The sequence below is a fragment of the Notothenia rossii genome, assembly GCF_949606895.1.
Source record: "Notothenia rossii genome assembly, chromosome: 2".
NCBI classification, from domain to species: domain Eukaryota; kingdom Metazoa; phylum Chordata; class Actinopteri; order Perciformes; family Nototheniidae; genus Notothenia; species Notothenia rossii.
Window position 1 is genome coordinate 15589673 of NC_136904.1, and position 25819 is coordinate 15615491.

At 42.0% G+C, this 25819-nt stretch overlaps 1 protein-coding gene across 3 annotated transcripts in view; it reads left to right on the plus strand.

Moving 5' to 3' along the window:
• The first annotated feature begins 1550 nt into the window (after nucleotides 1-1550).
• mafa (MAF bZIP transcription factor a) overlaps nucleotides 1551-25819 on the plus strand; it is a 73940-nt gene continuing 49671 nt past the window's right edge. The window contains exons 1-3 of one of the 3 annotated variants that reach the window (XM_079666156.1): nucleotides 1551-2922; nucleotides 10519-10584; nucleotides 20742-20758. In XM_079666156.1, the coding sequence (XP_079522282.1) occupies nucleotides 1955-2922; nucleotides 10519-10546 (996 nt within the window). In that variant the 5' untranslated portion in view covers nucleotides 1551-1954 and the 3' untranslated portion in view covers nucleotides 10547-10584; nucleotides 20742-20758. Of the gene's footprint in view, nucleotides 2923-10518; nucleotides 10585-20741; nucleotides 20759-25819 lie in introns of those variants that run through there. The other 2 variants (XM_079666155.1, XM_079666154.1) reach the window with 2 other exon arrangements.

Sequence of the window (25819 nt, forward strand, 5' to 3'; positions counted from 1 at the left end):
GGAACTCAAACCTAAGGGTATGAATCCCAAACTAAAATTATATCATACTTGATGATGGATCTTGGCTAATGGACACAAATTAAATGTCTAAATCAAGCTAAATGCATTAACATTCAATAGTTGTATATCAAAAACTCAATCACAAGTCATACACAGTCATTGCCAGTCTGCCGAGACTGTATGTGTCAGTATCACTTCACACTAGTGTTGAACTGAACTTAGTTTGTTCTACAAATGTATGAGAAAATAATATAACAAGCATCATAAGGGCTCCTGTATCCCCTAGATACAATAATACAAATCTACATAAAAAGATAATGAAGATTTGGATCCATTAAAGCCCCTTATGACCCCCTTACTATACATGACTTACAGTGACATGGAAACTATGGAAACAGCCATACAGCCTTATGTTAATGTTGTACATGAGTCAATTAAAACTAGAAGACCTCTGAACTGAGATAAAGTGCAATGTACCAGAGTGGTTTATATGACTCCACAGCAACGCCCGGGCAAGTGGTTAGATAAAGTTATTTTTATGGGTGTGGGACATAATGTCAGTTTGGATAGAACACCAGGTTCACAGGCATTCACTGCCACTGACATGAATGTATTTGAATGTGTGAGTTTTTTGCAAACATTATGTTTAGTAATCCCTTTTTTTAAACCTGTCTTTTTTATATGTTTGGACTAGTACAGTGATTTAAAGGGGAATCCCATGCACTGGCATGTCCAAAAGGTGGCAGTGTTGAGTTTTATAATGGTGCGCAGAGGAATGGTAAATCTCTTTAATCTACGTTTTATATTTTTGCTCAACTCAAGTCAAAATCATCATCCATATTTGGCACTCGTGTTTAATACATTTTGTTGGTTCTAGTTTTTTTCATTTGGTTATTTATTGTCATTAATAACATAAGGAACGTATTTTTAAACTAAAGACTAAAAATAATGTTAATGCTGGATTAAAAATGAAAATAATATAAAATATAAATGCAGCTTAAACAGGCAAACAGTTAAATGTACCCTTCTTGAATAAACACTTTGTACATAAAAGGCAGATTATAGATATATAAAATATTTGCATGCATGTCTATCTATCCTTATCTATCTATCTATCTATCTATCTATCTATCTATCTATCTATCTATCTATCTATCTATCTATCTATCTATCTATCTATCCATCTATCTATATATCTATCTATAGATCTATCTATCTCCTTGTGTTCTCGCCTCTCTTTGTGCACATTGGGAATCCTATGTGAATGCCTTTAAAGCATGCAAGGTTCACTTAGTTTCGCTTATCATTAACTATGATAAATTGTTGTTCCGTATAAACTTAAAATTAAAGCAAAAGTAGTCAAAGAGTTAAAGTCTGTCCCAGCTGACAGTCAGCTGATGGCTTTTGACAGTTGCGAAAAGTTTTGATTCTGTAGGCTCCCAATATGTTAATTAGCTCGCGGAGTGTGCGACCCTATTGGCTCTTCGTCCGAGTCAATTTCCTATTTCCAGCCTGACGTCAGGGCGGCTACAATGCTTAAACTCATCTGCTGTGTGATCCCTCTAAAAATCGCCCCACCAGTCAGCGCCTTGTAACGTGCGAGGCTGCATTCACTCCCCAACTCTCGGCTCGTCTCCCTCTCCGCCTGCGCAATGTATTAATGAAGAGCCCGTAAAGTGTTAAATGTTTGAAATACAAAACCGCCGAATTTCACATGCTGAAAAAGGACTCCGCTACTCGTGCGCGCGGCACTGGTGTGTCTGTGCAATAGACTGCAAAGAAAAACTACTCTCACACGCCTGCAAGTCCGCGGCTGCAAAAAGGACTCTGAAAAGCTGTTTTTCAGTTTCAAGACAAACGCTTAAAAATCAAACTGGCTCACGTTCTTCCAAACCAACCCAGTTTGACAGCTGCTCTTCACCCCACTTGGAGGACTGTCAGCAGCAGCAAGAGGATGGCATCAGAGCTGGCAATGAGCAACTCCGACCTGCCCACCAGTCCCCTGGCCATGGAATATGTTAATGACTTCGATCTGATGAAGTTTGAAGTGAAAAAGGAGCCGGTGGAGCCCGATCGCAACATCAGCCAGTGCAGTCGCCTTATCGCCGGGGGATCCTTGTCTTCCACCCCGATGAGCACGCCGTGCAGCTCGGTGCCCCCTTCCCCAAGCTTCTCGGCGCCCAGTCCGGGCTCGGGGAGCGAACAGAAGGCACACATAGAGGATTTCTACTGGATGTCCGGTTATCAACAGCAGTTGAATCCAGAGGCGCTGGGCTTCAGCCCCGAAGACGCAGTCGAGGCGCTGATCAACAGCAGTCACCAGCTCCAGTCTTTCGATGGCTATGCCAGGGGCCAGCAGTTTGCTGGCGGAGCCGGAGCAGGAGGCACCATGGCCGGGGAAGAGATGGGGTCCGCCGCAGCGGTGGTTTCGGCAGTTATCGCTGCGGCAGCTGCTCAGAACGGAGTTCCACACCACCACCACCACCATCACCACCACAGCAACAACCATCACCAGTCACCTGGCTCCCAGTCCAACGGCACTTCTGGGTCACTTCACCCACACATGCGCTTGGATGACCGGTTTTCAGACGACCAGCTGGTCAACATGTCAGTGCGAGAGCTCAACCGGCAGCTACGGGGGGTCAGCAAGGAAGAAGTGATCAGATTGAAACAGAAGAGGAGGACTCTAAAGAACAGAGGCTACGCGCAGTCCTGCCGGTACAAGCGGGTCCAGCAGCGGCACGTCCTGGAGGGGGAGAAGTCGCATCTCGTCCAGCAGGTCGATCACCTAAAGCAGGAGATCTCCAGGCTGGTCCGGGAGAGGGACGCGTACAAAGAAAAGTATGAAAAGCTCATCAGCAACGGCTTCAGAGAAAATGGATCCAGCAGCGACAACAACCCTTCATCCCCAGAATTTTTCATGTGAGTCTCGACATTATCGTGAAAAAAAGAATATCAGTTGGGTTACTCACCCCGCTAACAAAAGTTTTCAATATGAAACTTTTTTTTTTGTTGGCGAAAATGCCTAGACCAAGAACTAATTTGTCAACTTTTTATTTTTATTATTTTAAACATACTTTTTTTTGAGGGCTTTGTCACCCATGTTTATTTTTATTTTGGAGAAGCATAGAAAACGTTGATCTACTTTTTGCTATCATACTCAAAATATTATGCATAGCCTGCCTGTCAATATTTTTTTCATCGTTGTTCATAAGATTTTCATTGTTTGAGTAAAATATGATTTTTAAAAGTTGATCCAACTTTATGCTGCAGTATACAACGTGTGCATGCAAGCACTAAGTATAGCTACAGCTTCGAAGTTCTTCAACCTACACTTTTTCATAATTTGACTTTGAATTCAATGTACAGAAAACTGTATCCATCGACAATATGTTTTCGGTCTTTTTTTTACCTTTCTTTTTTTCGTCTGCCAAACTTGGAGGATTGCGAGCCTGCCGTTTGACGCCACCTCATCTCATGCGTTTGCTTGCTTTTGTGTTGAGCAACAAAAGACTATATTCATTACAAACTATTCATTGTTTTTTATTATAATTTTTTTTTAAGAAAATGTAAATTGAACTTTCCTGCATGCTGGACATGTATGGTTTTTATTTTCTTTATGTGCTTGAATATGTCATTTTTGTCAGATGAGCATGGCATTCATACATTCATTTATGACCTCCTCACTTTTTGGGGACAGCAGCAAAAAAGTGACAGGACTTCCTACCCCCCCTTACACAAGTGCATTTCAGCTGTGTTGAAGTGCACCACCAGCGGCTGTCATTAGGCTGCAGTGAATGCGCTATGCATTCCAGATGGAAGTTGATCGGCGGGGATCCTGGTGCGAGGGAAAAAAGAAAATCCACGATCCCTTCCCTGAAAGTTTAGTCTGTTGGCTAAAGCCTATATTGCTATTTAAATATATTCCACTCTGCTTATGACACACTTCGAATAATTGTAATGCGTAATTTAAGTACAGAGTTTTATAGGTTGCAAAAGATAACGTGCTACAGGTTAAAGCACATATATAATAGGATAATAAGGTTGCTGCACAAAAGTATTTTTAACGATGGTTGAGAAAAGTTGGCTCGGCTCCAATTCATAGGCTACAATGAGCAGTATTGTGCAGTGCATAAACAGCGCTTTTGCAGCATGTGTTTGAATCAGAGATGTCAACATTATATTGGTCACCGGCACACATTTCACTACTGTATTTCAAAAAGCCTTGTGGGGAAAAGTAAAAGTAAATTGCCATGCTTTTTGGAAATGAGTGTTTTCACGATCTGACTTATTTTAGACTGAAATGCACACATCATCCTCGCTGTTATCATGTGGGAGTCAAGAAGAAAGTTAGTAGCTATTGTCCACATCTGAACATATACGTTTGGCATTCTATTACGACTTACTCGTAACATTTTGATACTTTATTATCAGATCAGGAGATATTTGTTTTGTCTCTAACGAACTCAATATTTGCAAAGCAATAACAATTATTATATTCAATAATGTCTGGACATTGTTTAGATCGTCAGGGATTGACACCCTGCATGTGCAAAATGAGGGAGTATCATTCGCCAATAAATCTTGAAAATATGTTGATTAATCTTTCCTCTTATAAATAGTATATATATATATATATATATTTTGCTGTGCAAAATTATTTCACTCACTAACCATATGTGATGTTCATATGTGCTCGTTTTTTTCATTTCATACAATTAAATGATATGCAATAAATGTATGTAATTGACTTCAATAAGTTTCTCACTTTTTTTTTTACTTGTCCTGAAAATCTTCTGCTTTTGTGTTTGAAACATAATGAAAAACTAATCAAGACGTAGCGTGATAGAAATTACTGCACTACATATTATCACTGTTCATATTGAGTGTTTATTTTTTTCAATTTAATAACAAGTCACCCTGAACGAATCAGAAACATATTTTTTTAATTGGAAAAACGGTTATTAATACATGTACCCAAACTGATAAAGTACAAAATCGAAAGTAATTCAGGTCAAGGCACTTTTTTCATTTTGACCCGGATGCTGCATTTGAAAACTCTGTTGTTACAGATAACTTGATCAAAACCACAACACAATAGATTAGCATATGCAGTGACCTAGATGTGACTGCATATTTGTTCTGACACGTTATTGTCTTAAACAGGTTCCATATTTTCTTTTTCAAAAGTCCAAATTAACTGTGGGTGAAAAGTCCTTTTGAGAACATAATGATCACACTCAATCTAAATTATCTTTACAAACCACTTTTTCTTATGGTAAATTAAGTATTACCTTATTTAAAATATGTTGGTACATTAATTACATCCTCATCTGTGAATCATTATGGGTTTGTATAGTATAATTACAATATGTTAATTTTATTGCAGAATGTGACCTATGATTATTGTGTGTGTGTGTGTGTGTGTGTGTGTGTGTGTGTGTGTGTGTGTGTGTGTGTGTATACACAGTATATATCTCTATCTCTCTGTGTGTGACCGTGTGTGCATGCATGTGATCCTAAATATGTGTGATTGTGAATTGAGTTTGTTTTTTCTTCAAGGACAGTATGTGAGGATGACATCTCTGTGTGAATTTATTGTGGCTCTGCATTTTCTATATTTGCACCCTGCATTTGCACATTTTAATTTTGCTCGCTTCCTGATCTGTGTATGTGTTGTGTGCCCGCTGCCTGTGTTTTTTGGACGCTGTGTGCTCACTGTCATTAGCCTGTCATCGTTTGGCTTTGCCAATTTCACCCTGCTTTATCCTGTTTGTCAATGGACCTTGGGCAGACATGCTCTCAGAGAGGAAGGTGCAGTGAGGGCAGAAGCCATGTCAGGCATGTGAGGGGGCGCTGGTGTAGGTGCCAATGTAAGTCAGCCGCTGCGGTGGGGAGAAAGAGGCTAAGCGCCGCTGTAACCAATCCGGCATTACAGATGTTTTTTAGACCTTTCGTCGTCTTCAACCTAGCTTTTGCACTGCATTGGTGCACTAACTGAAAAGGCCACTTTTCTGAAACACAAGAGGAAAGTTATTCTTTAAGTTCTGGGACAAGGAATAGCCTTGTGGGCATCTTGTTTCACTGTTCCAGAACAATTTGTTTGTTGAAACAGGAAGACCTATGCGCCAAAATCCACTTTTAAAGAGGGAATAAGGTTTCTGAGAACAGCTTCAGTCTGGATTTCCCAGCTTTTTGAAACGGCTGTGAGTAAAGCTTGCGAGCAAAGGATAAACACAAATGGCACCTTTCATAGAGAATAACCACATTGTCAAAGCACTGAGTGATCAACAGTTATCCTACACTGAGAAGTCTTACAGTACATTTCATACTTGTTAAATTTGTTTTAAAAAAAAGCCATCATATGCCAGGGATGATGTGCTGCACAGCTTGTCAAAAAAAGAAAGGAAAAAAAGAAAAGCCCGTTTTAACCCAACACTTGTATCCCACTCTGTTTTGTGTGATTTCCTCTGAGGTGTGTGCTGCTGCTGTGGGGGCTGATTTGCCCAGAGTGAGGGGAGAGAATGAGACAATAGTCGGGCTTGGGCTGAATTAAATGATTTTGCTGATGATTAATAGTGGTGTGGGCCACTGGCTCCTGCGATGTAGAGATGATAAATCGTGAGTGCAGCTCCGTGCAGCTGTGCCAGTGTTGGGTCTTAGCATGCACACACCATGCACTTTACAGCCAAGCCATTCTCCTTCTTCCTCAATTTATCTAATTACATATATTTGATCTAAGCGTAGCACTGATATATTTTGTTATTTAACATTAGCCACACAAAAATATTGAATGACTTCAGAGAGAATAATTGCTTTTCTTTCCCCCTATAAAGAACATGTCTCGGTAGTTGCCATTTCAAAGAGAGAACATTTTTGTTTTTATTTAGGAGTTAGGCTCCGCTGTCTTTAAGGCTGTTCATTTATGTGTTGGGCTTTTTGATGTGTTTAGGGTGGCATGTAAAACATGTGTTTTCTGTTTAATGCTGCCCTATAAGAATCTTAAGCCTGTTTATTTTTATAGTTTCATTATTGGGGTATATCAGTTAGACTTCCAATGCCTTTGCACTAGAACTGAAAAGTGTTTTTGTATTCTGGAATTGTATATGTTTAAAATTCATAAATGACATTTGCCTGAAAACAGTTCTGAATTCTAAAAGATGTTTCCTGTAATATCCGTGGTACCGGTGCGTAATGGTTATGTAAGCAATACATCTATCGATTTTCCAATGATGCATTCATATGGAACGCTGGCGCTTTGCGGGCTGACGGCATAAGATGCAGCATGATGTTCAAGTAGCAGTACGCCCATTGACAGACCCAAAAATAAGAGCAGGTTGGGGGTCTGCATTCTTTAGATAGTGCCGGGCTGTCGAGGATCTGCTGTGTTGTTGTTTGTGTGTGATTCCGCATCACTTAACTCACGCCGGCCCGTGTGTGAGGTCGATGAGTGTATGTGTGAATAATATGTGTGCTTGCTTGTGTGTGAGTTTGTGTCTAAGAAAACATGTGTGTGTCTCTTGTCTTCTTTTGGAAAAGAGGATGAGCAGAGGTCAGAAGTTAGAGCGCACAAGGCTGCTCTCAAAGTCATTAGAGTAATCCCTGCCCTGGGGAGCTCAAGCTCATTTCCTCTGCGCACAACCCACTGAATAATATGTACATGCACATCCGTCATGGTACAGTACACAGTAAATTCAAGACTTGTCACTGCCACTTTTTTTTTAACCCCATTTCCTGTATTTCAACACTGTGTTTGAGAGTAACACTCTCGCAGCATACTTTGATTTTATAAGTGAAGTAGGTTTCTGAGGATATTAAAGTCCAAAACACAATTTAAACATAAGTATAACTGCATGAAACTGTTTCTTGTTTTGAGGTAATCTGTTCAAACATGTATACAGGAGGTTTAAATAAAGAAAACTCACAACACAAAGCAGCACAAGTGTCACCTACAAATATGTAGAACAGGGCAGACACTTGGCCGAGGCCTGCAGGTTTAGTATCATGCAGCCAACTTTTTCTGTTTTCATTTAACGTAGCTGAACTGAAAACTCGAGTAACTGTCAAGTGGAAATAGTGATGATAAAAGTAAAGCAGTCTTTGAAGTGGTTTAACTAATCATAGTGGTATATGAAGAGCATTGTCCTTTAATGTTTTTGGCAGCCATGATGATCAGGGACAGCGGTTCACTGATTTTCTCACAACCTCATCATTCGAGGATTGTTTTGTGGGTGTTGCAGAGAAACAACAAAACAACCAGTGGTACTAAATCAAAACACATGTTCCTCTTATTTGTATCAACTGAGTCAGACTGGTCCTGCTAAACTGGATTTTCACACTCAATATGGACTTTAATCTGTTATTCAAATTGAACACATGTATTCTTTTTTCATTTTAATCATCTAATATACCCTGTTTAGTATAACTCAGTAGTGTGAATTTATGATAAAACATATTTTGCATGGTTTGGACCCCATTCTATCATTTGAATTTTTTTAATTTCTAAACATGTACTGGTAATATTCACAAACATGTATCAAGCCCGTCATAAGGCCACATTGCCTTGTATAACAAATTAGAACACGCATTGATATCATCACATTTTAGTATTTCATAAAGTCATGATTTTGTAGAACAATTTTTCACAGTGAAAATCTGACATTTTTGCTGATTTATGACTTTGGTTCTGAAAAACAGCAATGCAGAAAAAGGGCATGCTGTATGTATACGCAGGTATTTAACAATAAGAGTAGTCAGGTGTCTTAGCACATCCAGGTGCAGCCACATCTGCGAATGTGACCAGATTCAATGTAGATACAGGGATGAAATACACCAGAGTGTATGAGGCAGCGTCAGGAAACACTCACTCACGTCTTCAATATTAAACAGACATCGGGGATCAATTAAGCTTCTTATTTTATCAGAGTGCGCTTTGCTCTTTCTATTCATTTCTTCCCTTCTTTGTAGCAGAAAGTCTCACCGTGCTTTAAAAAGTCATTAAGCGGAGACGTGCAGTGTCATTAGAGAGTTGTCCTTGAAAGACTGGCTGCAGGTTATGTTGGTAATGAGGTGGTCGGGACTTATTGGGGTAATTTTATATGTCTGTAAATGGACCTAAACAGAGAGGCTGTGAATTAAATAAATGCAACACCATCTTTCAGCAGTCTCATTTCACAAAAGGTGACAGAATTCAAACATAACAAAATGTCTTTCAAAGTAGCATTACCTTTTTTAAATGTATACAAAAGCCAACTTTAAGGAAAGCACCTTCAATCTATGAGAGCATTACAATTGTAAGTATTAGTATTTGCAAAGTGAGCTTTTACTGAAATGTAGAGCTGCAATAGAGCACATACAAACACATCAGATGAGGGTTTACCAATTTAAAGAGGAACCATTATCAAAATGTAGCAATTTGTTGTTGCATGAAGGATTAACTGTATTTTGCTCCTCAGATTTTGTTAGTTCAAAGGCCTTTTTTCCTTTTCCAAAAAAAAAATTCTGCCTTGTCAGCACTGTTTACATAATTTGTTTAAACTGTCACTATAATGACAGTTTAGGGTTAGATGTGATTGTGATTTAGATGCAATGCCTTTCCCCCTGCTGCAGTACTCATATCATCATGCTGCATTGCTGCCGTTTCCCTGCAGGTCCTATATACTACAGAACCGAGTTATATGGCATTTATTTGAAAATCCAATGATTTAAAATTTCCTTCACTGCAGTGTATTTCCACAACTGTCATTTCTACAGCTTTTTAAAGGGACCGTTCTTGGCATCAGTGAAGAGCGAGCCAAGAGCCAAGCTAATGTTTTGGCTTGTGTAGAAACATTTATAGGGAATATGAAAAACAATATTTGGACCAGCCTAGAGCAACGTGCTTACTTGTAGGTGTTTTGTGAGGGGTGCTTATGAAAGTGTCCGTCTTCAAGCAGTAGCAAAGGCATGCATTCACATCCTCCACTGTTTATTTGTCTGCACGATAAATGTCCTCCCTTTTAGAACAATTAATGATGTCATTTAATAAGATGAGCGGGGTTAAAGGACTTGGCATAAGACACCTTTTTCCTGTTTTGCATTGGCAAACAGTATGCTTGGATATTTTAGTTGTGTCTCTTGTGGTTACAGTGTTTTGATGCATGGTTTCTGCCTGTAGAATCTATTTGCATGCACATTTTTACATTTCCCTCCGCATCAAACGCTTACTATGATCCATGTACTGTGCTTCACCATGTGAGAGTGAATCTCGCTTTGAATGGATCTACTTGTTTCTTTGTGATTGTTTGTGTGTGTGTGTGTGTGTGTGTGTGTGTGTGTGTGTGTGTGTGTGTGTGTGTGTGTGTGTGTGTGTGTGCATGTGTGTGTGTATGTGTGTGTGTGTGTGTATGACAGAGTGCCAGAGGGTGAAAGACGCAGTAGAAAAAACCCAGGTAGAAAAGAAGACAAGAAAAGTGTATTTGCCTTGATATTCATTCATCTATTCTTACATGTTTTTTTCAATCTTATCTGCTCATTTAGGTCATCGAGAAAATTCCTCCATCTGTGATTTCACGCCCCTGTCCCCCGTGCCCTTGGCTCTCTGAGGTAAAACACTTTTTTACTTGATATCTTTCTCTTTTTTGTTCTTTACACTGTAAATGCTGCATATCCATGACAGTGAATAAAGTCAGATTTATAAAACAAGCTTAAAAAGATCATCACAGCTGTGCAAATAATATCAAACATAATTATAGTACAGACACTTATAACTAGTATTGTTTCCTATCATACACCTACACAATATAATCAATATTAATTCTTAAATTATATTAGACTTTCATATTAAACAGATAAAGGATAGAGGCATCACTTATGATGTTGAGTGTGTTTTAGCATATTGCACATGTCTGTAAGGCTGGATACATAATGTACCAGAGTTTGTCAATTAAGATACATACTGTAGCTAAATGGTGCACGCCTTATATGTTGCCAACATCTCTCTCTATCACATCTCTGTCTAATGACCTAGTGCCATAACTTTGTTAAAGCATACTGCATTAATTTTACCAACTTATTTAAATATGCAAAGACACACACACTCACACACACACACACACACACAAATATACAATGTTTTCAGTTGTCATGAATCAACAGCAAAACCACTACATAAAAGTCAGTTATTCAAATGTAAATCCCATGTTCAGATTTAGAAAATGCCAGAGACAAACACATGTGTGTTGAACAACAAAAGAGGGGAAGAGTGAAGAATACACTTTGAATCCTGGAATAATTTAACAGAGAGGAAAATGTATAACACACAATTGTTTCTGTAATGGCTTTGCTGATTCTTTTCTATATTACGTGCTCTGATGTGCTTTTTCATGACACAAAAGGATGATAGCAGGTTTACACACCTTGTTGAAGAATGTATATATGCACGTGTGTTTGTGTGTACTTGTACTTCTATCCAATGTTATTTACTTGATTGTGTCTAAGTGGGGCGTGGGATCAGTAGCTGGCCTTTTTCCAGTTCCACTTAACTTCAGGAGGGGAAGCAGGACAAAAGCCATCAGGGAAGACAAGGACAAATCATCTTTAGATGAAGTGTTTTAAGTGCTCTGATTCTCCTCCCACGTCATCACTGTGAATTAGGTGCCCTCTGCTCACTGCTAAGGGGTGTAGAATATAAACAATGCCAAGGGAACGAATGTTAAACGAATGAAAGTGGAAAACCATGAGGGTGTCTATCTTAGTCAGCCTCGTAAATCTCAGTTCCCTCGCCACGCTGCTGCGCTATACTGATGTTGCGCTCTGACAACCTGCCAGCCGAGCTTAGAGGGGCTGCGTGCGGTGTGGTCTGGTCGATCCTGTTCTTAGCAGTTTCAACTAAGGCAGACGTTGCAGGCAGAGCGATGTCTTTGTTTTATGCAAATCCATGCATATGAGGAGGGGGGGGAAGGGCGATGAGCAGTCTGTCCACGTAGCTCCAGGAGGACAGGCTGAGTGATGGAGACGGAGAGCCAGGTCTCCGTGTCCTTGCCTGAGGAAAGAGTGTCCTGACTCCGACCTGCACTGCCTAGCCACCACCAGGACATGGTGTCACTGCACCTCTACCCCACCAATGCAAGAGAAAAATCATTTTCCAGGCTCACCTGTATTTACAGTGTGAGATTTAAGGATGGCATGGAGTTAAAAGAGGTTAACGTTGGTGTGAGGCTGCCAGTGTGACTCACCTGCGAGTGGCATGTGTGTGAGTGTGTGTTATGAAGGCAGGCGCACCACAGGGGTTCGCCATGCAAAGAGACACTGGAGTTCAGAGCCCAGCAGGGAGTTGAAGGACCCAGAATATGCTGACAAAGATAAAACACCAGGTGTGTGTATATGCACAGTAAGTGTGTGAAAGAGGCTGTGAGAAAGGGAGCTAAGTTCAAATATAGACTGGGGAAGCAGGCCTGCGTGTGTTTGTGTCTCTAACTGTGTGCATGTGTGTGTTCAAGCATTCTGTAACAGGTAGGCCAGGCCACCAGCTATGTGTTCGCTGTATGGCGGGGTGGTTTAAGTCAAATGTGCTGAAACAGTGTTACCCAACTAGTCACAACTATCCATTCCCCATGTATTTTGCTTCCTTATATCAGTGTAGTTCATCAGTGCAGTACCTCCTGTGAAGGTTTCCTAAATGGTTTTGTTCCCCCATCCTCTCTCGCTGAACTGCGTTCTAACAGTAACGCTTGGTCGGAGGCTCTGTTATCACAGAGAGCTCTATTTCTGGGTGCCAGGATGTTAGTCTCAGTCATCGAGGGCAGATGAAATCGATCCAGATTGACCTGTCATGTGGAGGAGAAAATTACTGAGACAGAGGAGGGGTGCAGAGGCCACGGAGAGAAAGGGGTCGGCAGCGCAAAGGACCAAAACAACCTCCTGCTCCATATGGGTCAAAAGTCGAGGGATGATTTATTCAACACTGGGTGTTCTCCTTCTTCCGCCCCTCCTCTCTCTGCTCCACCTGCCTCTCGGAAAGGAGTGAGAAACTGGAGACTGCTCAGGAGGAGCTGACTATATTTAGTCCGGGTGACTAAAGACACTGTGGTGTAACTTTAAAGTTAAAAATACAGATATCCATGTACAGTGAGATGGCCACGTGGCACCAAGCACTAGATCTCAGCTGGAACTGAAAGATTGCAAAGCAGCTTGTAGCTTTCACTCTTACTGGTAGCCACATTCATTGAAGTCACCATTAGTACCACACATGATTAAATTGTAATGCATATATATAAAACCCAAGCAATAAACTTACATTTTTCTCCCTAGCGTGAGAATGATGCTTTCTTAGCAAAGAATGAAAGAAAGCTAGACAGGGAAAAGATTTATGGCTGCATTTGTATGTGAAGTGGTACTAGATTTAGCCTAGTGTTTGGGCAGAGCTCCACTTTGCTAATTATTTTCCTGTGACAGAGTTCTCAGCATGGCGCTCCTCTCTCACTCTGAGAAAAGAGGCTCAGCGGTAAGTGCTTAGTCAGCCCTGCTCTGGGTGTGAGATACTGTTGGGTCTCTGGTGGACTGTCAGGGAGGCGAAGCAGCATGGGACTGAGCAATCGCAAGGGCGAAAGCTTTGAGGAGAGGGCAGGCCCATCATCACCCATCAGTGAAAGGAAGGGGAGTAAAATACTACTGTTGGAGACAGAATACGGTCTGTGTTGTATCTGTGTAAATCGTCATCCTAATGTTGCACTGTCCCTGTGAGATCTGGTGGTTTGATGATTGTTTGTGGGAACTGGGTGCCACTTGAAGAGGCCTAGTGTGGCCAACAGTGTGGGAAGGCTGTAGGATCCACTCATTAGAAATGCATGGACTCAAAGATGTATGAATATATCGTCTTTGTATGTATACTGCTTTGATCGCTGTGCCAATCTCAGTGTTTTAGTCCATAAGAAACTGTCTGCCTTCTGTGTCTCTCCTCCCTCTCTATTTATACTCCAATGTCAAACTTGTCTTTCTTTGTATCTCCAGCCCTCTTTTTAGAGTGACACGCAGCTCCGCCTCGTCTGTCTGCCCTGCTATCCTCCAAATGACTCTCCTCCTTCTTCTCCCAAACAAACTTAGCTTCCTTCCCCTCGCCTCTGTACCCACCGTCACCTTCCCTCCCCTCTCTGCCTCACACTGCACCTGCTTCCCCTCCCGCTCCCTCTCCAAGCGTCACTTTCCCCCTCCTCTCCTCCTCCACTCCTATTCTCCCCCTCGTTAGCTTGATGAATGGCTTCACTGCAGGGAAAGTGCTGATTTTCATCCCTCTGTCTGATTTCTGCTGGCTGTTATTAATTTCAAACACTCAGAGAAAAGCAAGTGAGTCAATAAATAAGGAAATGAACACACTTCATGCTGCCATACAGCGGCTCGCGCAGTCATTCACCCAGAATGCGGGTCCTCTGTAGAGGCCGGCCTGCATTTATACCGATAGAGTTCAGCTCCACCTCTTGAATCACAACATGTTTCAGTATTTTTTACAGCGAGCATAAAAGTTGGAACCAGTGCATCATATCAAATGTAACTGGAGTATTTTCAGTATCCTGCTTCACTCAGACAAACAGGACCAGAGGGAGTCGGAAAGTAAATAACTCCAAAGAGACATGCAGTCCTCTCTCATCTTTCACACCAGTGCACCGTTTAAGAAATGTATACAGAGGGTGACAATGGGAAGAGATATAGAGAGGATGCAGGGTTAAAGAGAGGCAATGAGAGGCAGCAGCCTAACAGAGTTATTGCTGCGCATTAAACGATGCTGTCCACACAGTGTAGCTGGGCTCTATGTCTAAGTGCACATTACTTACATTCCAGGCTTAATGCATTGTGCTTGCCCGTTAACATCAAACACAAATAGCCTCTGAGACGATACGATTCTCTTACTTTTTTGCTGTCAGACAGGAGCGCTTGCAGCAAAAGTTGTTATTCTCAATTTTATGTATTTCATTAAAATGAATTAGGGTGTCTAATCAAAACGGGATCACCATAATGCATGCACAGACAAAGGAATTAAAGCCTGAGATATATCGTCACGCTGTTTACAAAGTGTTAAGACAAACAGTCGGATGCAGTATCCTGTCTGAAACAAACACGTATCCACAGTTGTGTGCTCAGCTCTGCAGCGACAAGGCTTATGTTACCCTTCGCAAAGACAATGTAAACAATAGTTGGTATCACATTATGAAATACACATATTGTTATAAAAGGCCAACACTCTCTTAATTTGCTGATATGTCTCTGACACTAATGTCTTAGCTTTTATAGAACTGTGCTAGTGTGAACTGTGTGTGTGTGTGTGTGTGTGTGTGTCTGTGTGTGTGTGTGTGTGTGTATGTGCGTGTGTGTGTGCGCATGTACACTTGACATATGTGTACAAGTGTGGCATGAAAATAAAAGCACGCCCCGGTGAACTTTAAGTTTGAAAATGTCTGGATCTTTAGTTTAGGACCTAAGAGCTAGCATGTTTAGTTTTATTTTGTCAGTATTGCACTGCACTTTATTTTAGAGGGCCTATCCCAAGCATTTGTGCCAAGGTTTTTACAACATTGGCAGGTAATGAATTCCCAGAGGGTTTGCTGCAGCCTCAGTAGACTGAAAATACAGCGTGTGAGAATAAATATTGATAGGAAAGAGAAATATAAATTCATGGTTGGATAGAGTTTTTTACTTGTTCAAGACTTTGTCAAAGACATTGTGTCCAGTGACAAAGAAAATGTAAATCTGACACTGGTATAAAATGTACACTTCTGTAAATATCCCATTGAGTTTCTGTCATTGATCATTTAATCTTTAAATAAATAAATTAACTATCCTGAGAAGTGACTGTCAAAGCACCCAAACTTTGGCTTCATGGAGTGGTAACCTCAAAATAGAGGACAAGCAAGAAATAAGAGGAGATAAGAGGTAAGAAATGGAGAAGAAAGGAGGTGAGATGATATGAGATGAGAGGAGAATAGAGGAAATGAAATTGGGAGAAGAGAGGAGAGGTGAGGAAGGGAGAGGAGAAGAGATGAGGAAGGGAGAGGAGAGGCGAGGAAGGGAGAGGAGAGGAGAAGAGAAGAGAGGAGAGGAGAGGAAGGGAGAGGAGAAGAGAGGTGAGGAGAGGAAGGGAGAGGAGAAGAGAGGAGAGGAGAGGAGAGGAAGGGAGAGGAGAAGAGAGGAGAGGAGAGGAGAGGAGAGGAGAGGAAAGGAGAGGAAAGGAAAGGAAAGGAGAAGAGAGGAGAAGAGAGGAGAGGATAAGAGAGGAGAGGTGAAGAGAGGAGAGGAGAGGAGAGGAAGGGAGAGGAGAAGAGAGGTGAGGAGAGGAAGGGAGAGGAGAAGAGAGGAGAGGAGAGGAAGGGAGAGGAGAAGAGATGAGAGGAGAGGAGAGGAGAGGAGAGGAGAGGAGAGGAGAGGAGAGGAGAGGAGAGGAAAGGAAAGGAAAGGAAAGGAGAGGAGAGGAGAAGAGAGGAGAGGAGAGGATAAGAGAGGAGAGGTGAGGAAGGGAGAGGAGAGGAGAAGAGAGGAGAGAAGAGGAAGGGAGAGGAGAAGAGAGGAGAGGAGAGGAAGGGAGAGGAGAGGAGAGGAAGGGAGAGGAGAAGAGAGGAGAGGTGAGGAAGGGAGATGAGAAGAGAGGAGAGGAGAGGAAGGGAGAGGAGAGGAGAGGAGAGGAGAGGAGAGAAAGGGAGAGGAGAAGAGAGGAGAGGAGAGGTGAGGAAGTGAGAGGAGAAGAGAGGAGAGGAGAGGAAGGGAGAGGAGAGGAGAGGAGAGGAAGGGAGAGGTGAGGAAGGGAGAGGAGAAGAGAGGAGAGGAGACGAAGGGAGAGGAGAAGAGAGGAGAGGTGAGGAAGGGAGAGGAGAGGAGAGGAAAGGAGAGGAGAAGAGAGGAGAGGTGAGGAAGGGAGAGGAGAGGAGAGGAGAGGAGAGGAGAGGAGAGGAGAGGAGAGGAGAGGAGAGGAGAGGAAAGGAAAGGGGAGGAGAGGAGAAGAGAGGAGAGGAGAGGTGAGGAAGGGAGAGGAGAGGAGAGGAGAGGAGAGGAGAGGAGAGGAGAGGAGAGGAGCCTGTATTAGTAGTAGCTCCAGGGGTAGTGGAGCCTGTATGTCTGCTTCATGGCTCTGTGAGCGCAGACATAACTATTGTGTTTACAAGGCTGAGTTGCTCTTACTGTTAAATTATTGGGGTGGGGGCGTGTTAAAGGAGGAGGAACAGAGGGAACGGGCGGAGGGGGTAAATATTTGTCCCTCTCTCTCATAGTTCTGGCTAACCAGGCTCAGGAATGCTCTTTGCGTTTTATAATGACAGAGTTTGGGTAGTGTCACCCTTGGAGAGTACATGGCCTCAGAGGCCTGGCAGACGATGACTTTCTGTAAACACAATGTAGTGACTGGGGCGCAAAGTGTGGGGGATGAGGAGCGGCACACTTCTGCCTGTCACCACTGTACTGTGGAGTCATGTGTGGTGAGGTTACTCTCTGAAGAGTAACACAGACACGCCGGGTCAGACCAAGCCGTGAACTCAGCTGTTCACCTCCCTGTCGTCTTTTTGTTCTTTTACAAGAGTTTGACCCCTGGGAAAGAAAGTTGGAGCAGGGATGAAAAAAGAAATCAAGAGACCCAACGGTCCTGGTTTGCATGAGGAAACTGTCTTTTCTCTTGCAGCCTCTCTGTTACATCATCTTCAGTGCATTGCAATGCTCTTAGGGTTATTTCCCCTCTCTGTGACCTGGCCATTAAAGGAGAGCGATGAGTTCACAGCTGATAGTCTCTGGTTGCGAGGAGCGGAGAGCAGTGTAGGATGACATTATCGGAAGTGGCCGCATATAGATACCAAAAGAAAAAAAAGACACAAACAGAAAGAGAATACTATGGCGCACTTCTCTCAGTATAAACTTCTGTCTGCTTGGATTACACTAATGACCCCTGACAAACCATAATAAGACACATTCATCTTTATGGATACTAGCCATGACCAAAGGAATTGCTCTGTGTTTACTTTGCAATTTGACATTTTGCAGTAACAGACTGGTGTTAGAGAAAACTAAAAGATTATTAGTTTCCTGGTGTGTCCTTAAACCAATAGGTCATGTTAGAAATAACAAGGATACAAGTTAATGCACTCTCAATGTTCAAGAATGCAACAAACTACCATTAGAGAGAAGGATGTTAAAGGAGGGTGATGGAGAGGGACAAAGCTTTCCCTCCATCCCTGCGGCTGAAAGAGAATGGTTGTGGTGACGGGTTGCGACAGCTGAGGGATCAAGAGGGGAATATCACTCCTAAATCCCTGGGAAACAGGGAGTAGGGAAGAGCAATTTAGGATGAAATGCCTGTAGTGTCTCCGAGGCCCTCCATTTCTGATGTCTTTCCCACTTTTGGACATACACACAGAATGTGAAGTCTCTCTCTCTCTCTCTCTCTCTCTCTCTCTCTCTATGAAATACACTCGCTTTTGGTCATAGATATTTACTTTATTAACTCCCTAGTTACTGCATTACCATAATGATTCAGCCAATAAGTATTAATAGTGGCTCCTTGGCTGGATCTCTGGGTCACGATCAGACATTCGTCAAACACATATGCCGTACTGAAATTAGATGCACAAAGGACGAGCACACTGACTCTCATTTTCTTTCCCTGTCTCTTGATAGTATCCCTAATAGACCTCTCTCCCAGTGGCACACTGCTGTTGCAACATTCACCCACTATTGCTTTAATGAGATGTCTGTGCCGTTGTGTGTATGTGTCGGTATGAGCGTTTGTGCTTGTGTCTGTGTGTGCCTGAGAAAGAAAGATGTTAGCGATCCTTGTGGCCCTGTTTATCTCCACCCTTGTGTTGGAGTAGAGGGAGGTCAGAGGCAGGGCTGCCTGTATCCATCTCCATTCCCACGGCTGCTGTCTCACAGGCACAGTGGTCACAGGAGGATGAAAAGACTATGGATTTTTTCTCCTCCTCTCTACACACACCAGAGCAGGAAGATTAGACAGAAGATGAGCACAGCCTGGCCCATTCAAAGCAGCTTTAAGCCCAACACTGGAGTCATCTGACCCGAGCGCTCTGGTTCATGGAGCACAAGTGCACAGTCGACATGCGTGCACTGCACACACATAGAAACACAAACACACACGCATCAAATCAACTAAGACGAGATTTCTTGGTTCACTTTTCTGGTTCAATGCTTGGTCATATAGTTCCTGGGTGTTAAACATCGACCCTATGACCTCTGTACATTAACATGCTCCAAGCACACACTGGCGCACACACACTGACAGAAACAAGCACTCACACTCAATACAGGCAGCCCCAGATGGAGGCTGACAGTTGCATGTGTATAAGTGATATTCTGGGGAAAACTTGATAGACAATGAGGTGATGTGATGGTGATGCGAATGAGGGTAGACATATGGGCGGGATATTGACAGACAGAGCATTTGATGCAGGCAAAGAAAAACAGGGATACAATTCAAAGCTCTGCAGCTCGCACTAGACATTTAAAGAATTGTTATATTATTTCAGAAAGGCTTGACAAGTCTTATCAGTTTCCAGATAAGTTTACTCCACCTTCTTCACCTCCTCAACCAGAATGCATCAGGTCCTTATGACTGAAAACTGACACAGTGTACACTGATAGCTGCGACCATATGGCTGTCACAATTCCATTCACTTGCTCTTGCAAAAACACTTGCAGATGCATGCGCACACACACACACACACACACACACACACACACACACACACACACACACACACACACACACACACACACACACACACACACACACACACACACACACACACACACACACACACACACACACACACAGTTCACACTAGCACAGTGGGCAGTAGACACTTCTTAAAGTGGGCTCGCAAAACTGTTCATCTTTCTTGTCGATTTTCTCAATGTATTTTGGAAAATGTACTGGTTTCTTTGTTTTTAAGTTGTCTTCTCTCGCTCTCTCTATTTCTCACCTCGGCCGAGAAATAGTCGTTAAGCATTTGGCTTGCTAATTGAAACCAGGGATGGAAATTTTGATTAAAAAAACATTAACAGTAAAGGAGGGAGAGGAGAGGGAGCGCACACTAGAGAAAGCGTGGGCGAGCAGTAAAGCAAAACTAAACTACAGCGTCTGAAACTTAAGGTTATGTTATCTCTATTCATTGAGTCTACTTGCTTAACTTAAAATAGCAGTAGATAAAAAAACACACAGGTAGTGGGCATACAAGTAATACAGACATACAGCTATTGGTCAGAGTGACATGATAGGTGAGGCATCTTACACACAGTTAAACTTCTTTTAAAACATCTTGATAATGACACGGGTGTTTTGCTTGGGAACAGCGGGGGCGGACCTGAAAGCGAAGCAGCAACAAGAATCTGTCAATGTGTCACCTGATTATTTGACTTAAGCCTATGTCAAACCGTTCTTGAGTCCTTGTTTGTAAAAGGGTGCTTCCTTTAACAAAGTCTTGTGTGTTAGGCAATGTTACACAGTCGAGATATTTTCACAAAAAGATAAGATAAAGTGAGTATTCCTCTTGAGATACAAAATTCTCACACAAGATGATTACTCCCACTCTCTGATACTTAACAGTAGGCTTTTACACCAAGTACTTTTCCCAGGAATAGTTCCCGGAACTTTTCCCCGGAACTTTTATTTCCTGTAACTATCTAGTAAACCGCGTTCACACCGGAATAAGTCCCTGAGGGAGCCGCTGACGTCACTTCTTCTTCTTCTTCTTCTTCTGCTTTGGGTTTACTGGCAGGCCGCAAACAACTTCACGAAGTCCCCGGCCAGAAGTCCCCGGAGTTGGGAACTGGCTTCTACTTCCAAGAAAATCACCAGAAGCGCCGACACCTCCTCATCACTCCACCACTCCCATGTTTTCTTTTGTGTTGCCATAAGTTAGTCTCTCTCCGTTGGTGCGCTGGGCTAATGCTAATAATGCTAATGCAAGCAAATAAAATGGCGGCTTCACAAAAACTTTTCAGAGGGCGTGGGCGTTTACGGGGCGTGGTTTGCAATTCGCCCAGCCAATCAGAAATTGGAACCTTTTTCTCCCCAGGAAACTAAAAAGGGGTGAAAAGGTTCGCAAAAAAAAGTTCTAGTTCCAGATCTTTTTGGTGTGAATGCAAAATCCCAGGAACTATCGGAACTATTCCTGGGAAAAGTACTCCGGTGTGAAAGCACCTATTAACAATTGAGGCAGGAAATGGTCAGAGACATGTATGAGTGAATGTTTGTTTTTGGTCATGGCGCAGTGTGTCATAGGCTGGTTTAACAGCGCTGGATGAAGTGTAGACTAGTGGTCTGCACCTTTTTTTAAGCAAAGCTCCACCTTTCACCATTGGCATGTAAGTGTGTTAAAGAAATCAAAATATGATGAAAACAAAATAAAAATAAATACAAGGACAGCTATGGTTTTTTCCAAAACGTATGTGCTTGACTAAGACAACATTTAGTGTGTGTTGTTAAAAAGATAATGTAGAGTTGTAACCAAATGATAAAAAACATGATCACACAGTAATGGAATAACTGCTTCTAAGTACTGTGGTGTAAGACTTCTGAATATGTTTACCTGTGTGTGTGTGTGTGTGTGTGTGTGTGTGTGTGTGTGTGTGTGTGTGTGTGTGTGTGTGCGTGTGTGTGTGTGTGTGTGTGTGTGTGTGTGTGTGTGTGTGTGTGTGTGTGTGTGTGTGTGTGTGTGTGTGTGTGTGTGTGCAAATGAAAGGCTTCAGTGGCCATGCCTAGAGCAAGGAGGCAAGGTGGCAGTATGTCTGCGTCATTTGGGAGGTTTGCTTGTTGTCACGGACACATAGAGGGCAGCGTTCCCATGAACAGGAGGTGGGTGCAGTGACATAAGCAGGGCACCGTGCCCTTACCATACAGAAAACTATCATGGCACCTACATATGGACGGGGTCAAGGACGTACACCCATGTCACACACAAACACATTTTCTATTGTGATGCCAAAAACATTCCACAAAATGATAATGACCGGATGTGCCTTTCATTTGATGACTATTCGGCTTCCTTTGGCTGTCATAATGTATGTTTTTCAAAGTGAATACATATTTTTTCCATCTGTGAGAAGGTACAGTAACGCAGAGTGCGTCTGGTTCCATACACTTGGCAGCATCCTGCACACACACTGTGTGCGTGCTGTAAATAGCCAGAGTGTGTCGTGCGTCTCTGCTGTGTTTGGACCTATTTTAGAGCTGACACAGGAAATAGGGCCATTCTGACAGCCACCCTGCCAGCCGGTACTGCACACAGCAGCCCCAGAACCTTCTGTCACATAAACATATACACGTGCATGTGCGCACACACGTACACCACACATACTCAGACAGGACCATGTTAACAACACTGCCTTATCCAACTAATACACGACCAACTTGACGAACCATTTAATTTTCTTTCTAAGTCAACACTCCACTTGTCCCTGTATTCTTTTCCAGTTTTCCTCAAACACTGACTGGAAAGACCTTTAACAAAAGCCCCCTGCTGTGTCACTTGGCAGCCTCATGTCCCTCATCCTGTCTTCAGTATTGTACGTTTCAAACCTTGCAGTGATAATGATAACTCTGGCAGAGGGGAGCTCAATTACCCAAGACACAGGTTTTCGCTTTCAGCTACATGAGACAGCTGGAGACCTGGTGTAGTATACAGAGTTAATTTAGAGTTAATTCATTTTGGTGTTTTTTGTGATTTTTTCATTTGTCCACCAGGGGTGATGTAATTTAATTCAGCATCTTGTAATTTATTCATTTGCTAAATACTTTGAGGGACTCAGTGAGTTTACAACTAAATTAAGTTGCGTCTCAGTAACGCAAGCTCATTTAGAGACGGTATGCATACAGACATAAACGCCTCTTCAAAGGCTGTGGCAGAGTCCCGCTCACCAGCCTCTCATATTTGGGGTGGAAGATAAATTCTGCAGGCTGCTCCTGCCTTCCTATGTAATTATGTGCATGGTGATGTGCTTTTACAGCCTGCCTAACAGTCGGAAATTATCTCTTGGAAATGAAGTCCAATTAATTGTGGCACTTTGGAGGCGTACGTGTGTAGAAACACTGTAATGACACTTACCAGGAAATTGGCTCCTGTTGAAATATTAATAAATAAGTTGCGCCGTGAAACAACCTTGTTTGATACTGACAAACATAGCTTGTTCTTTCTGTTTTTGTACACAGATGCATGAAACCATGATGTCACAGGTTTCCTTTAGCTCTGGCCCATATATTTGTCACTGTTTCGTGACAGCTATTAAATACAAGTAAAACATATGTTTGTGTATAACTGGTTTGACAAAAAAAGGCAGATACAATTAATTTGAACTAAGCACATGTGGTCAAACCTAAAATTGGAAAGTCTATAAAAAGGGAAAAGTAGTATTTTAGGGTCAGTGACATACTGTGTCACGCCACAGCAGCTCTCTATTGTAGGACAAACTCTGTTGAGTCAGCACTTTTTCAGAATAGCACCTTTTGTTTTTTGGCCCTGGTAGTGTGTGCTTTGCCCAGATCTGTCCAGGCAACCCATTCATACATTTCTTTTTTTTGATGGCCTGTAATCTGAAAAGTCACCGTTCATAAAGCAAGGGTCATGTTTGAAACAAGTAAATACAATTCACTTTCTTTCAAAATGTGTGTTGAGTGTGTGTGCGTGTTTGGTTTGTATAAACACCACCACATCTTTATTTATTCTTTCCTATTCATACAAAAATCTACCTTTCCATTACCTTCATTCTGCTGTGATTCGTTATACATAGCAGCTCGCTGGTCAGTATGCGTGGGTGTCTGGCTGTCTGTCTGGCTGTGTGTGTTAGTGCCTACTATAAGCCCATTCGGCTCAGCAGTATGGCACGTAAATGGCAGCGAAGTGGTGTGAGTGTCAGCCGGAACGTGTGCTTGGCAGGCAGTGGCTATGCTATTAGCAAGCGCTAACAGTTTTATTATTAGAAAATAAACGGTGCGCTGCAAAACTCTGAATGTTATTAGCACCTCACCATCTGGGTCTGACAGCTGTGTTCAGCCACCATCATAGCTGAACGGCTAACGGCTATATCTGAAATCTCCACTCTTTATCTGCAGTACTTTCACACTCATCCTGTTTGTACTGCTCTTTCTCCGTCTCGCTATCTTTCTTTCTTTCTTCTTCTTGCAGACAAAGATATACGTGAGTGGATAATAATTCAGCAGAGGCGAACACAAACACCTTCATTTGATGGACGTACATGCACATCGGAATCAAAAGGGCAGTAAAGGCCTGTAAAATAAGCATTTTGTCTTAGAGGAATGTGTTTCATTTTTTATGTTAAACTCATGCAACTCCTGCTTATTGCCTTAATTAGGCTTTTAGAGTAAACAAATGTAAAAGATCCAGCAGCAAAACCACAAAAAGAAATCGCCTTTCAGAGAAACTGGAAAAAAATAATGTTTTACACACCACAGAAAAACAGAAAACCGCCTCTTCCAAGAGTTGTTTATAGGGTTCAAACAATGTTTCAGGGAAAAAAAGAAGCACACAACTTGCAAGTTAACTTCTTAAATGTTTTTGCTTTCATGAAAAAATACATGAGTGATGGATACCTTTTAAAAATAAAACCTGCATGTGTGTTTTTCCTCACCATCACACAGCTTTGTGGGGCTTTATTTAAATAGATAACCTGCTACTAGAAGCCCCCGGCCTCCCCAGAACCCCCTTACTTCTCTTCTTGCCTCACAGTGTTTCACAACACACCCCAATGAAAGGAGGCACCTCCAGAAACGAACACTCTTATTGCAGACACTGCAGAAAAGCTTACCCTGCAGTGCTTCTCTTTCTCCAACAGAAAATACTTTTCTTCTACTATAACAGGCCAACTCCTTCTAGGCGTGCGTCTCCCGTGCTCCACATAATCTACATGCATACTTACCTCCCTTATATTTAGGTATGTCGCTACCAAGCAGCGTGAAGGACACTGGATGGCATAGGAATCTATTTCACATATAGATGCACAGGGCTAGCGTACAGGAATAAGATATAGAACAGGGAAATAGTGTGTTTTCAATTTCACTGACCCTCTTGTGTTTTGTGCCATGATTACCCGCTGTCTAGTTCTATTTATTTAAGTGTTTCTCCGCTGTCTTGTGCAGGGAGCAGTGTAAAAAAAAAGGTTGTTCTCAAAAGCTTTAAGTATGATAAATGCTTGTAGTTTTATTCTGATGACTTTTGTTGATTTAGCCTTAGAAGGCAGAATATACAGCAAGTTTAAATACCAAAGGACGTAGACTATATAGCTTCTAACTAGTCTTACTTTTTCTTTCTTTGATGAAACAGGAGACATTTTTAGATAATCTCTCATCAAAACTAATGCCACATTCTAATATGTATCAGACAATATTCACGAGCAGCCAAACCTGAAGCACTGTTCGTGTCAGGCACCTGGTTATAATCTGAATACGTAGACATCAGGGATAATTGACCATATCTTTAACCTCGAAACATAACTACACACGTGTGTGCAGATTGTTGTCAAAATGTAAGCAAAGCCTAAAACAATGATAGCAATTGTAAATTTAAATTAAATCCCAGTTTAACACGAATATAACCAATTCAGCCACATTAAAAAGAGCCTCTTTTTTTGTAACTGGTTTTAAATGCTTACAAACCATGCACGCACATAAGCCCTCAATAGCAACTACTTTATGTCGTACATGGTGTATATACAAGACTTGTCGGGGACCATTTTTGAAATATGTATGTAAACTTAAGAGTCTTAAATCCTCTGTAATTAGTGTGAATGTGCAAGGATATGGATGACATTTTTAAGCTCAAAGCTTGTTTGTACATGAAAC